This window comes from Oryx dammah, unplaced genomic scaffold (genome assembly GCF_014754425.2).
Source record: "Oryx dammah isolate SB20612 unplaced genomic scaffold, SCBI_Odam_1.1 HiC_scaffold_10, whole genome shotgun sequence".
In the NCBI taxonomy this organism is placed as follows: Eukaryota; Metazoa; Chordata; class Mammalia; order Artiodactyla; family Bovidae; genus Oryx; species Oryx dammah.
The window spans coordinates 9,245,524-9,260,179 of NW_024070194.1; the positions used below are offsets into that span (position 1 = coordinate 9,245,524).

The 14,656-nt window shown below is 43.9% G+C and overlaps 1 protein-coding gene across 1 annotated transcript in view; it reads left to right on the forward strand.

The window, feature by feature from the left end:
* Positions 1–14,656, forward strand: part of LOC120869429 (trophoblast Kunitz domain protein 1-like) — a 45,101-nt gene that overhangs the window by 8,387 nt on the left and 22,058 nt on the right. Inside the window, exon 5 of the mRNA XM_040248746.1 lies at positions 7,201–7,396. Coding sequence (XP_040104680.1) covers positions 7,201–7,396 — 196 coding nt within the window. The remainder of the gene's footprint in view (positions 1–7,200; positions 7,397–14,656) is intronic.

Below are 14,656 nucleotides of genomic sequence, written 5' to 3' on the forward strand. Positions count from 1 at the left end.
GTTTGTTTTTGAATACAGGCAGCTGATGTGAGGGTGCTGTGCTCACTGGGGCACAGAGGCTGGGCACAGCTCCATCCCGCTTTGCACACACATCTCTTCCATTTTGCTGCCTTGAGTTATATTTTGTACAGTTATCTGGGAAGTGTAAGCAAGTGTTTTTCCTAAGTTCATCCACTGATTCTACTGAGCTGTTGATTTTGAAGATGGGGTCATGGACATCCCAATTTTCGCCATTTGATCACAAGCATGAGCGACTCGGGACCTCAGGGCTGGCAGCTGAGTTGAGGACGGTCTTGAGTCCTCAACCTGCAGAGTCTGCGCTAACTCCACAGATTAAAAATCAGAAGTAAATTGACTTGCTAGACACCCAATGGGTGTGTGGGGACTCGGTTGCTCTTAAAAGACCACATATTTGTTGTCAGAGTAAAACCCAGACACTCTCCCCTGTGATTTGGGAGCTCAGGTGATGTTCCTAAACGGGGGATTCATGAAAGCAGGACCTTGCACCCAGAAACTGTTCTCACTTATCTGTATTTTCAGAGTTCCTGGCAGAATCAGGTACTGTAACAAATGGGTGGTAATGTGACAGTGTCTTGTCCTGACCCAGATAGCTACATGTCATGTCCTAGAGCAAATCATCAGCTATTTTCTCATTGGAACAGGGGATACATGTTACATGGGTTTTTGAAAAGAAACCAGTCATGAATATTAATAGTTGAATCACATAGCATGGTGACTTTTGTGCATTTTTCACCAAGATGTGTTCATGTGAAAATGGTTTCTCTACCTACTTGCTCTAGGTGAGAAAGTATATGTGTCAAAGAGCAATTATTCCTCTATTAAGAATATAACCAGAAAAACCTGGATGAGTGAGCAGATCCAGTGCAGAGAAAAAAAGTACACACAGAGCCCAGTGTGGCTTTGCCCCTGGGACCAAGGCAGATACAATATTAGAAATGTCCCCAAGCCCTTTCCTTTGTCCTCTTTTGACTATTATTTTATTATCCATATTGTCCCCTCCTTGTCCAGTGTTGACTATTACTTTATTATGCATATTTAATCCTTGTCCTGGTGCATGACCTCAGCCTCCTGAAACTCCTGGAATCTGCTGTCTTTCATAGGTCTGGAGACAAGCCATAGCAGGAGACATGAGAAGCGTTCACTAATAGATGTGATTTCCCATGTCATCGATGGTGTGGTTAAAGGTTTGAACTTTTTCCACCTCTGGGGAGAGGGGAGGGACTGGGATTGGGAGTAATCTTCACTGGCCAACAATTCAGTCAGTATGCCTGTTTAGTGAAACCTCAATGAAAATCCACAAATGTGGCCAATCAGGGAGCTTTTGGGGTGGTATCACACAACAGTGATGAGGGTCCGATGTTCTCTAGGACATGGAGGCTCCTCACAACTCCACTTCTACTTTGCCCTGCAAGTCTCACTCATTTTTGCTGTGCCTAGATTTATCCTTAAGAATAACTTGAGATCTGTATGTGAGTGGTCTTCCTGAGTTTGGTCATCAGATTTATTGAGTTATTGAACATGGAGTGTTGTAATGTTACTTTCACGTTTTAGCTACTTTGTCAAATCACAACCACCTCACTGTCATCTGAATTGAGGACAGTTTTGAGCCCTCAACGTGCAGAATCTCTACTAACTGCCTGGATTTTGTATCAGAATAAAATTGACTTGAAGACACCCAGTGGGTGTTTGGCAAATTCGATATTGTTGCTAGAGACACCATGTATTTGGTGTCAGGGAAATGCAAACTCACACTCTTGTGCTTTGGGAACTCAGTTGAGTCCTGGGGACAGGGGAGTAATGCAAAGGACACTGCACTTCTGGGACACTGCATCCAGAAGCTCTCAGCAGTTATCGGTATTTTCAGAGTTCCTGGCCGAATAGGATAGTATATCAAATGGGTTGTGACATGACCATATCTTTTCCTGACCTGCCACAAACATGCTGTGTGTCCTGGGGCACGTTGTCTTGAACTTCCTCATCTGAATAGCAGATATCTGCTACATGGATTCTTTGAACATATTACTGATCATAAATAGAAATAATTTATTCATATTCATGGCCAATTTTGGTGATTTTCCTGTGGGTATGTTATTTGAAATAATTTCGCTACCTAGTTGCTTGGGGCCAGAAAGAATAAGTATGTGCCAAGTAATGATTATTTCTCTGTTATAAAAGTTAATCAGAGCGATCAGGAAAAATGATCAGAGTATCCAGGCCTTTCCCCTTGTCCATGTTTGACTATCTTTTTATTATCCATATTTGATCCTTTTTCTGGTTCATGGTCCAAGACTCCTGAAAATTTTGGAATGTTTGTCTTTCGTAGGTACCAAGATATTTCATGGACTAAAAGGATTGGCTGACATAATCAGTAATGGAATTCAAGGTTTGAAACTCCTTCACCTGTAGGGAGAAGGGAGGGCACTGGGGTTGAGATCAGTCATTGCTGCCCAAAGATTCAGTCAATATCACTATTGAAGGAAAGCTCAATAATGTTAAAGGATAAAATTTTATAAATTCTGGCATTCAGCGAGCTTATGGGTGGGAACCAATGGTGGTGTTGTGAGGGTGCTGTGCTCTGGGACATGAACACTCCCCACACCTCCACTCTCTCTTTGCCCTCAATGTCTCTTGCATTGCATTGTTTCTGAGTTTTCTCCTGTATATTATTCTGAGGACAGTAAGTATAGGTTTTCCTGAGTTCAGTTGCTGGTTTGATTGAGATATTGAGCATGGAGGTGGGGCCATGGAAACTCCCACTTTTAGTTACTTGGTCAGAAGTATGAGTGACTCGAACCACATGGCTGGCATCTGATGTCAGGAGAATCTTGATACCTCAACCTGTGGCGTTGGCACTAACTCCACAGATATGGTCTCGGAAGTCAACTGACAGTGGGGTGCCCACTGGGTATTGGGAATTGGATGGGGTTGGTGCAGAAACCATATCTTTGCAGTCAGGAAAAACCCCAGACTCACCCTGCCTTGTGATTTGAGGGCTCACATGGGGCTTGGGGAGGCGAGTAGTGAAAGTAGGACATTGCACCTAGAAACTCTTCTCAGTTATCTATATCTTCAACCTCCAAGGAGATCTATAGTGTATCAGTGGGTTGTGATATGGCAGTACCTTGTCCTGATCCCACCACCCATACGCTTGTGTCACAGGGCAAGTCATTTGTAGTTTCCTCATCTGAATAGGGGAAGTTTCTTCCATGAGGTTTTGAACTGATGAGTCATGAATATAAACAATTTCTTCCCATTTCATTACCAGATTTGTCCATTTTCCACCACGATGTTTTAATCTGAAAGCACTTTCTCTACCTACTTGTTTTGGACAATGAAATCTATTTCTTTATCAAATAATGATTATTTCTCTATTATGAAACCTAATTGAAAGATGTGGAGACACTGTGAGGAGGAACTGCAGGGAAAGCAAAAATCACAGCTCTTGCGTTGTAGGCTGTGCAAACAGGCCTGAGACAATTTTACTAAAGTCTCCAGGCTCCTTCCCTTGTCCTTTTTGATTGTCATTTTCTTGTCCATTTTTGATCCTTTCCTTGTTTCATGGACCAGGCCTCCTGAAACTCTTGCAATTTACTCTCTTTCATAGGTCAGGTGATGATTTCCGGAACGCAATTCGAGAACCATACAGTTGAGGAGTTCCTAACACAAATACTCAAAAATGGTAAGAAAGGTTTTGTATTTTCTGCACCTCTGGGGAGAGAGCAGGTCACTGAGATTGAGATCAATCACCCATGGCCGATGATTTAATCAATAAGCCTGATTCCTGAACCCTCAGTTCAGTCGGTTCAGTTCAGTCACTCAGTCCTGTCTGACTCTTTGCGACCCCATGGACTGCAGCATGTCAGGCCTTCCTGTCCATCACCATCTACTGGACCTTACATTGTCATTCTCCTCTTTCACTTTCATCAAGAGGCTCTTTAGTTCTTCTTTCCTTTGAAACCTCAAACCGGAATAAATATTAGGATTCAGAGAGTTTTGGGGTGGTGAATACAAATACATGACGTGAGAGTCCTGTGCTCACTAGGGCAGGAAGGCTCTGCCAACCCACAGTCCCCTTCGTCCTACACACCTCCTCTGTTTCACTCTTTGTGAATTTATAAGTCTATTAATCTGAGAACAGTCAGTAAGGGTTTTCCTCATTCTGGTGGTCAGTTCCATTCAGTTATTGAACATGGAGATGTGGTCATGGAATCCACAAATTTTAGCCATTTGGTTACAAGCATAAGTGACTTGGACCACATGGTTGGTACTAAAGTGAGGACAGTTGTGATCCCTCAGTGAGTGGTAAATGTACTAACAGCATGGATTTCATATCAGATGTTAAGTGACTGGCATATGTCCAGGAGTTGTTTGGGGACTTGGTTGATGTTAGTCTAGATACCACATATTTGGTGTCAAGGGAAACCCAAATTCACTCTCTGCTCTGATTTGGGAACTTAGGTGAGGTTTGAGGACAGGGAAGTAATGAATGTAGGACACTGCCTCCAGAAACTCTTACCAGTAAGTGGTATTTTTCGAATTCCGGGTAGAATCAGGTATTGCATCTGACAGGCTATGACGGGAGAGTATCTTGTTCTGACTCCACCAGCACTGTCCTCTGTGCTCTGGGGCCAGTCATCTGCAATTTCCTCAACTAAATAGCAGAAAAATACACAAGCATTCTTTAAGAGATTATCAGTCATGAATATCAATCATCTATTCATATTTCATGACCAATTTTGTCCATTTTCCACCAGTGTGTTAATCTGAAGAACATGATCTTTGACCTCCTTTGGTCAAGAAAAAATATCAATATGTGAAGTAATGATGATTCCTCTATTATTAAAATAAGCAGCAAGACATAGGACCACTGAGCCGGGAAACTGCACGAACACGAGAAACACAGTCTTTGTCTCATGGGATCTAGGTTAAGACAATACGAGCAAAGTCTCCAGGCCCTTTCACTTGTCCTCTTTTGATTATTATTTTCTTATTCATATATTTGATCCATATTTGATCCTTGTCTTGCTTCATTGCCCAGGCCTCCTGAAACTCTTAGAATTTCCTCTCTTTGTTAAATCATGAGACCACTCAGGGAAAGCAACCTAGGAATCTTCAGATCTGGGTTGGTCCTCCAAAAAACTCAAACACCCATTTAGAGGTTGGAGATTTCACCACTTTCTTGCCTCCTCTGGGGAGGAGGGAAGACTCTGAGATTGAGATCAGTCAGCAGTGGCCACTAAGTGAGTCAATATGGCTATTTATTGAAAACCTCCACACAACTCCATAAATATTTGGTTTAAGAGACATGTTGAGGTCAGTGATAACCCACACAGACTATTTTACTCTCCTGGAAGGAGACTGAATGTTAGAAGGAGATTGACCATTATATTGATGTGCCCCATCATCAAGGTGATTTCTTATTAAAAGGAAATCAATTATATCCATTCTATTTGATGACTGCGCACTTGTGGAGAGAATGATAATGGGAGTTACTATGTCGCTAGAGTGCTTTGTTCTTCAGGTGGAGAAAAAGCCGTGAAAAAATATGGCAATATAGCTTGCCTTGTAGTAGGGAGACAAACAATAGCAAAGAGGAGAAAACCTATGGCAGGTTATAAGTTTTTAGAAAGTAGAGAGTGGTGCGTAGAAAGGATGCTGTGCTTTTTCTTCAGTTTCAGAGAAACCTTCTTTGATAAGGTGGCATTGAGTAGAGTCTGCAGAAGTAATGTGTCTGGTCTGTTTGAGCAGCAACTGGGACCTGGCTGGCTGGAGCCGAGTGGGTGGAGGGAAGGAGAGTGGAAGGGGATGAGGCATGGGGGCAGGTTGTGAGGAGCCTTGTGGGCCTTTATAAGAATCAGAGTTTGATTCTCAGAGAAAAGAGGAGTCACTGAGGAGGTGATCTTTGGAGCAATGGGATGGGGCTCAATCAGGATGTCTGAGGCTGCAGTGCACAGAGTATCCTCTAGGGGGCAAAGGGCAGAGACCGAGGCCCAGTGCCAGTGAGCAGGCTGCTGCGGTGGTCCACAGGTAGTGTGATCTATCTTGTTCCCTGGGTGGATCCCAATCTCTCTAATCACATGAATGTCTTGCTCTGTTGAGGTTTCTAGGGAGGCTTAATTACCTAGTCATGATGCATTAAATCTTTATCCATGGCAGAGTGTGCAACAGACAACTCCATTATCTTCCCTGAGATTGAGGGAAGGCAAAGGGGTGGTGGATAGAAGACCACAGTGGAGGGTGTGAATGAAAGTGCCCACCACCCTGTAGACAGTCCTTTCCTGTGCTATAGGAACCCATTCTGGTTTACGAGGGTCTATCCAAAATCACTGACTTCACATACTAGAAGATACTTTCATTGTTCTCATCACATTAGAAATACCAACATGTTTAGGAACTCAGTGTTAGAAAAAGAATTAAAGAAAAAAAAGTACACCTATATTTCTTCTTATAATCACAATGTCAACATATTGATAGTTCAACATTCATTTTATTCAGTCTTCCTGAGGGATCAGAAGTAAACAAACTGGTATGTTTTCTTTATGCCCTTTTCCATTATAGCATGATTCCTTCACGTTCTTTTTTTTCACAGTGGAACATTTTTACTATATACAAAATGCAGACAACAGCATTATAAAACCCAGGTACCAGACCCAGTAATTATTGACTTATAGGGAATGATTTTCACCTGTGACCTCATCTGATTGCCATAGAGTTGTGTATTTCTTCTTTTTGAGCATTTATTTGGTGCTTTTGTTGTTAGTTGCAGGCCACTGGCTCAGTAATTGTGGCCTGCGACGTAGATATCCCTCAGGATGTGGGACTTTAGTTCTCTTACAAAGGGATTGAACCCAGGACTCCTGCATTGGAAGGCAGATTCCCAACCAGTGACCCACCAGGGAAGCCTTCTAGAAGTTTTTGAGGCTAAGCAAAGGCTTTATATCAATTTTTGTTAAAATACTTTATGTTGAGATATAGAAATTTATATGATTCATATATCATTTCACCCTTATCAACATTCCTAATTATGTCACAGAAAGGTTTTCAAATGGCCTTTTCATTGAACCATCCTCCTCAAGCCTAGCATTCTCTATCCCAAAGAAGCTGGCAGTTCTAGCTGTTGTCCTCGTATGAGCTGTGGTGACCGTCCTCATAACTGAGCCATTGCCCCTCCTTTCCCAGCAGCTTCTAAGCCTGAATTCTGCCTGGAGCCTGAATTAAAGGGCCCCTGCAAGGACCGGATGACCAGGTACTTCTACAATGCCACGGCCGGGTACTGCGAGCCATTTGTATATGGCGGCTGTGAAGGGAACAAGAACAACTTCCAGACATTATCGGACTGCTTAGTGACCTGCTCTCCAGTGACAGTGGACCTGTGGTAAGACAGGGGGCAGGGCACAGGGGCAGGGGAAGGACTGGGGAATGAAGTGGAGCTCAGGGGACCACACACCAGTCACACCTGCCCAGTGTCTTCCTCCTTAATGCCTCCCAGGAGAAGAGGTGGCAGTATCCTGTGAAACCACAGACTGAGCAAGTTTTCCAGGGGTCAGCTTGGCAGAAGGTCAAACCGAGATGCCTTTTATGACATTCTAAGCTAATCACATGCTCTTCCATCTTAGAGAGGAATACTGAGTCAACCACCCTCCGGGGCAGGTCTGCAGTGCTCCTGAGTGCCCCACCTTGGCATGGAAAACTCACTTCCCTCTTTTTGGCCTTTTGGATCATGGGGACTATAGTTACATATTTTTTGCAAACTCTAGGCTCTGTCAAGATGATAGGTGTCCTTGTCTGGGGCTAAAATGATGGCACTCAACAAGTTCCTTTCTTTTTGCAGAGGATATGTGAAGAGTGGTTCCCAGAAAATGTGACGCCCGAGGAAGACCCCTGCAGGGCTGGGCCATGTCTGCTTCTGAAGCTGTTCAGTCTCTCGCAGTCCTTCTGTCCCCTCCCCTCTTCAGCAGAACCTAATTCCTTTCTTCTATTGGTCAACATGTCTAATTCTGTCTCACCCAGATGGCTCTCAGCACCATGAGAATGTCTTCCTTTTACTCCTAGCACTGAGCTCAGTTCCTGGCACCAAGGCGACAGTTCCTAATTATTTGAGGAAGAAAGGAAGGAATGTAGGAGCACATTCGTCATGACCAGAGTAATTATAGAGCCTGCAGTTTGATGAAGGATTTTTGTCTTCACTCATATCCTCACTGCATCCTCAGCTTCATCCCCCTCCCTACCATCACTGCTCTCTTTGTAGGTGTCCAAAGTGGAATTTCTCACAACCAGTTCTCAGAATCAGTAATGCAAGAAGGGTTTGCGATGTTGAAGCTTCCTGATCCTACAATGATGTTGCAATTTTCCTTTCCATAGCTTCAAACACTGTGGCTATATTTCAATAATAATGCATTTTTAAAAATAATTCAATAATGCATTTCAATAAATGCATATACTAAATTAAACTGAATGGAGTGGTGTCTTTTCCTTAAAACTGCAAACCTTAATCAAGAGGGTCCGTGGGAATATTGGTCTTTCTCACTGTTCTCCAGACAGTGGGCACCTCCCAGTTCACTGTCAAGAGACTGTGCCCTACTGGGTATAGGAAGCAAACACATGACAGAATCATTGACGTCTTAATAGCCACCCCAAGCCACACCTAAACCTGGGAGATACAAATCTCCACATGAGCTTTCATTTCTTTCTTCTAAGTTCAGTCAAATTTGGGGGAAGATTGTTCTCCTGGGGCATGAGGCTCAGTTGTCCACTTTCCTAAGGAATCTGATTCCCTGAAGTCATAGGTAGGAGGGAGCTCTTGCTTTAGTTAAAGAAGGGCAATTACCATTTAGTATCCCAGGCTCTGTGTAAGCATTTTGCCTGCATTATTCCATTAATCATGCTTAGAATCCTTCAAGGAAGAGAATGGCAGCATAGAGATGGCACTTTTCTCCTTTATTCATTTTCTAAGATGGCAGGTCCCCACTCTCCCAAGTAAAGGGATTTTGATGATGTTACCCTGCTCTGCTTCTAAAAGATTTAGGATGGATGCACCTGGAGAACAGAGAGTGTCTGTTTCAATTCAGATCAGTGAAGTTAGACTTGTGGAAATCAGCAAGTAGGGTATTTAAATAAATGAGAACACACAGGGTGCTGGTGCTGTTACTCCCTGCCTTGAAATCTTTGGCAAATTCTCAACATCTCTGAGTGTTGCTTTTTTTAGTTATAAAATAAGGCCCCCGATTTCAGAGTTAGCAAAAGAAAGAACTGGGACTCCAACCGGGTCTTCTGTTCTAAGAACCACTGTTGCAGAGTCCACAGTTGTGGTGGGGTAGTGTTGCAAGCAATTTCCAAGGTCCCTGGGATCCACTCAGGGGGGTAGCTCTCCTGTTGGCGAAACCTGGTGAGGGACAGTGGGTGGTCAGTTCTGGAGACGCTGTTTGTCTCTTCCTCCCTTTTGCCGGTTCCCTTTACTTTGTTTCTACCCAGAATATCAGGTTTTGTGCCCCAGATGGAGATGCTCTCCCCCTAGCTCAACATCTGACTGGGCCATTGCCAGGTAAAGAGCTGGTATCTTTCCAATAGAGATGCTGCCACAATGATTGCTGGTAGCTTACCCGTGTCATATCCGTCTTCTGAAGTAGGCAGGGTTAATGTAAGAGAGGTGGCGTTGACACCCACATACGATGACACCTGCACGAGTCTGTAAAGGAGGACCGGAGCTAACACACTATGGTTTACTTACTTGGCTTTTGATCTGCTCTCATCCACTCACTGGCCATCCAATGCCATGTGCTGCTCTAGGAGCTGGGATGCTCCTTGTGTGACTGTATTGCCCAAAATTCCACCTGTAGAATCACATTCTGTGTTTTCATTAGACCTCAGACAGAGTCAGGTCTGAGAATCCGGGTACTTGGCATTTGGACCCGCTAGACAGAAACAAGACAGAGGGGCCTGGCGGTATAGTCCATGGAAATCTCAGAGTCAGACCAGACTGAGTGACTCAGCAGACATGCATGCACAGGCAGAAGCAGGACAATGGAAGCAGAGGAGATTACACGTTGTACATGACTGACTCCAAATCCTCCATTTCCTTGCTCCCCTCCTTCTCACCTGTTCTTACCCATCTGCTGGGATATAAACTGATCCCTCAGCATCTGTCTTTCCATAGACACCCTCTGCAAGGTCACAAACATGAGCAGACTCTGATCCTCTGCAGCCCTGTTCATTCTCCTGGGCACCATGCTGGGCATCATCCCTGGAGGTGAAACAAGCAACCAGGCTCAGAGTAAGTCCCAGCTCACCTCTCCTCTACAGACCAAAGGGAAAGGAGGTGAGTCCATGGAAAGGGCAGGAAGAGGGGTGTGGTGGATGCTGCTAGCCCTCTCTGGATTTCTTCTGGAAAGTGAGCAGTTGAACTCCAGGGACATTTCTTGACTCTCAAAAAAATTGTCATTATGTGTTGTTTTAAATAAAAATATCCCACCTCATTTTACAGAATCATGAACTTTATCTCTGACACTGTCTATTGCTAGACTCTACCCCATCCCTAAAAACCACTTTAGAATAGTAAAAAGATCCATATTTGATCCTTTCCCTGGTTCATGCCCTAGGCCTCCTAAAACACTTGGATTTTATTGTCATTCTCTAAGTAATGAGATCAGTGAAGGATGAGGCGTTAGACAGTGTCTGTGTGCACCTGGATTCGGAACATGCCATCAGACGATTAGAGGGTTAAGTGATCAGTCCACAGTTACTCTGGGGAGAGGAGTGAGTACTGATATTGAGTTCCATTAACAATGGTCAAAGATTCCATCAATTTGCCTCCATCCAATCCTCAATTGAAATTCACCAACACTAGAATCAGAGAGCTTCAAGGGAGGTGATAACATAAAGGGTTTGTAAGGGAGGCATGTCCTGAGGTGGCATGGAGACTCAGCATTTCCTACTCCTTCTTTGCCTTATGCTTCTCCTCCATTTTGCTGTCCCTGAGTTTTATCATTGATAATGAGTAGCAATAGTATGTAAAGGGCTTATCTGAATTCAATGAATGGTTCTAATGTTCAACATGGGAGGTGAGTCAAAGGATCTCAGAAATTATAGCCAATTGTTTACAAGTGTGCATGACCTCAGGGCTCGAGATCAACTCCTGAACTATGGGCAGTTCTCAGAGATGGAGTCCTCACCCTGTGGGTACAGGGTCACCTCTGAGGATTTAGCGTCAGAAGTGAATTGACTTCTGGATGCCCAGTTGGTGTGGGGGAACTGGTTCCTGTTGGTAGAGATCCCACTTATTTGGTGTCTGGGACAAACTCAGATTCTCTCTTTTCTACCATTTGTGTCTGGGCCACAGACACTGGGGACTATATTATGTTGAGCCGAGTACTCAAAATCCCTCACCATGGGGGGTGTGGCAGTCCTAAGATGGCAGAGGAATAGAACTAAGAACCAATTTCTCCACACAAATTCCTCAAAAGATTATTTTATTGCTGAGCAACTTCCACAAAACAACTTTTGAATGCTGGCAGAGGACACCAGGCACTCAGAAAGGCAGCCCATTCTCTTCGAAAGGAGGTAGAACAAAATATAAGAGACAAAAAGAGAGACAAAAGTGTTAGGTATGAAGACCCAGCCCAGGGAGGGAGTCATGGAGGAGAAGTTTCCAAACACCAGGAAACCCTCTCACCAGAGGGTCTGTGGAGGAGTTTTGTAATTTCAGAGGACAACATAACTGGAAGGAGAAACACACACACACACACACACACACACACACACACACACACACAGAATACGTGGCTAATGGCAAGTCCCAGTGAAGAAGTAATCCAGATGCCTGTGTCCGCCACCAGAGAGCGGGGGCTGAGCAGGGAGGCACGAGTTGTATGCTTAGGCTAAGGGCCGGGCCTGAATGCCCTGAGGACAATATGAGGGAGCTAATGTGATCCCAACCAAAACTTTGGGATAGCCAGAGAAAGAGAAAAAAAAAAAAAAAGAGAGAGAGAGAGAGAGAGAACTTTCCCAAGAAAAACTCTAACCTAAGGCGCAGCCTGGCCCACTCACAGAACAAAAGATTGAGAGAATACAAAAGGAGAGCTAACTGGAAATGGACCAGCCCATCCCCCTGCCAGAGGCAGAGAGGCAGGTGGGCACTAGCCAGAGCCAGAAGGCAAGGGGCAATCTCTGCCCCAGAGATGGCATCCTCCACCTAACTGTGACCAGGCTCCCAGTTGCTAACCAAGTTTTCCTGGGATCCTGGATGGTTGACATCTGCCAAGAAGGTCGAAGCCTGATATCAGCTCCCCAGAGGAGACATAGGGCATGCCTTAGATGGTGCTTTGCAGTGCATCTGGGAAACCAAGAGGCTTGGACTGGGGAGGTGATTAAGACATGCAACCCACCTGGGACAGTGCACTCACCAAGCACCTGGTCTCCTGAGCTCCTCGGACCTGGGAAGGGCACAAAACACAAGCCCAACCGAGTCTGTGCCCTTGTGGAGTACCTGAGAACCTGAACCTGAGCAGCTTAGACCTGGAAAGTGCACAAAACCCAGGGCCCACTTTGGACAGTTCCCCTGCAGAACCACCAGGAACCTGAGCAGGGTAGACTGGGAAGGCACACAAGCCATGAGCTGGGGCAAACCCAGTGTGGTCCATACACTGCGAGCACTCCCTACACAAACCAAGTGATATTTGTTTGCAGTGTTCATCCCTCCCCACAGCACAACCGAACAAGCAAGCCTAAATAAGTGACCACCTTCACCCTCTTGTGTTAGGGTGGAAATTAGACATTGAAGAGACTTGCAAACAGAGGAAGCCAAAATAAACAAAGAAGAGGGAACCGCTTTGGAAGTGACAGGTGCAACAGATTAAAACCCTGTAGTTAGCATTGACTAAGCATTGGAAGCGGTGTATAGACCTTGAGAAGAAGTATAAGCTGGAACAGGGAACTATTTGAAACTGAATTGACCCCACACTGCACTTTACAGCTCCAGAGAAATTCCTAAATATGTTTTTACTGTTATCATTTTTCAATTTAAAACAATTTTTTATTTTTGTTTTTTATTACTCCTTTAATTTTCCTTTTTATAACCTACTGCTGCTGCTGCTGCTAAGTTGCTTCAGTCGTGTCCAATTCTGTGCAACCCCATAGACAGCAGCACACCAGGCTCCTCTGTCTCTGGGATTCTCCAGGCAAGAATACTGGAGTGGGTTGCCATTTCCTTCTCCAATGCATGAAAGTGAAAAGCGAAAGTGAAGTCGTTCAGCCGTGTCTGCTCTTAGCGACCCCATGGACTGCAGCCTACGAGACTCCTCTGTCCATGGGATTTTCCAGGCAAGAGTACTGGAGTGGGGTGCCATTACCTTCTCCATTATAACCTACTACTACCTTGCAAAAAATACCCTATTTTTAAAGCAAATTTCATATATATATATTTTATAATTTTTGCGATTGATTTTTTGTTTTTTTGTTTTGTTTTGTTTTGTATTTTTAATATTGCGTCTTTGGGAGTTTAACCTCTGCTCTAGATTTTTAATGTCTGGTTTTTGGTATTTGTTATCAATTTTCTTTTCTTTTTTTTTAAATTTATTTATTTATTTTTAATTTTTACTTTACAATTCTGTATTGGTTTTGGCATAGATTGACATGAATCCACCACAGGTGTACATGCGTTCCCAAACATGAACCCCCCTCCCCACAACATCTCTCTGGGTCATCCCCGCGCGTCAGCCCCAAGCGTGTCATATCCTGCATCAGACATAGACTGGCATTTCGATTCTTACATGATATTATACATGTTTCAATGCCATTCTCCCAAATCATCATACCCTCTCCCTCTCCCTCTGAGTCCAAAAGTCCGCTATACACATCTGTGTCTTTTTTGCTGTCCTGCATACAGGGTCATCATTGCCATCTTCCTAAATTCCATATATATGTGTTAGTATACTGTATTGGTGTTTTTCTTTCTGGCTCACTTCACTCTGTATAATCGGCTCCAGTTTCATCCATCTCAGCAGAACTGATTCAAATGTATTCTTTTTAATGGCTGAGTAATACTCCATTGTGTATATGTACCACAGCTTTCTTATCCATTCATCTACTGATGGACATCTAGGTTGTTTCCATGTCCTGGCTATTATAAACAGTGCTGCGATGAACATTGGGGTACATGTGTTTCTTTCAATTCTGGTTTCCTCTGTGTGTATGCCCAACAGTGGGATTGCTGGGTCATAAGGCATTTCTATTTGCAATTTTTTAAGGAATCTCCACACTGTTCTCCATAGTGGCTGTACTAGTTTGCATTCCCACCAACAGTGTAGGAGGGTTCCCTTCTCTCCACATCCTCTCCAGCATTTATTGCTTGCAGATTTTTGGATCGCAGACATTCTGACTGGTGTGAAGTGGTACCTCATTGTGGTTTTGATTTGCATTTCTCTAATAATGAGTGATGTTGAGCATCTTTTCATGTGTTTGTTAGCCATCCGTATGTCTTCTTTGGAGAAATGTCTATTTAGTTCTTTGGCCCATTTTTTTATTGGGTCGTTTATTTTTCTGGAATTGAGCTGCAGGAGTTGCTTGTATATTTTTGAGATTAGTTGTTTGTCAGTTGCTTCATTTGCTATTATTTTCTCCCATTCGGAAGGCTGTCTTTTCA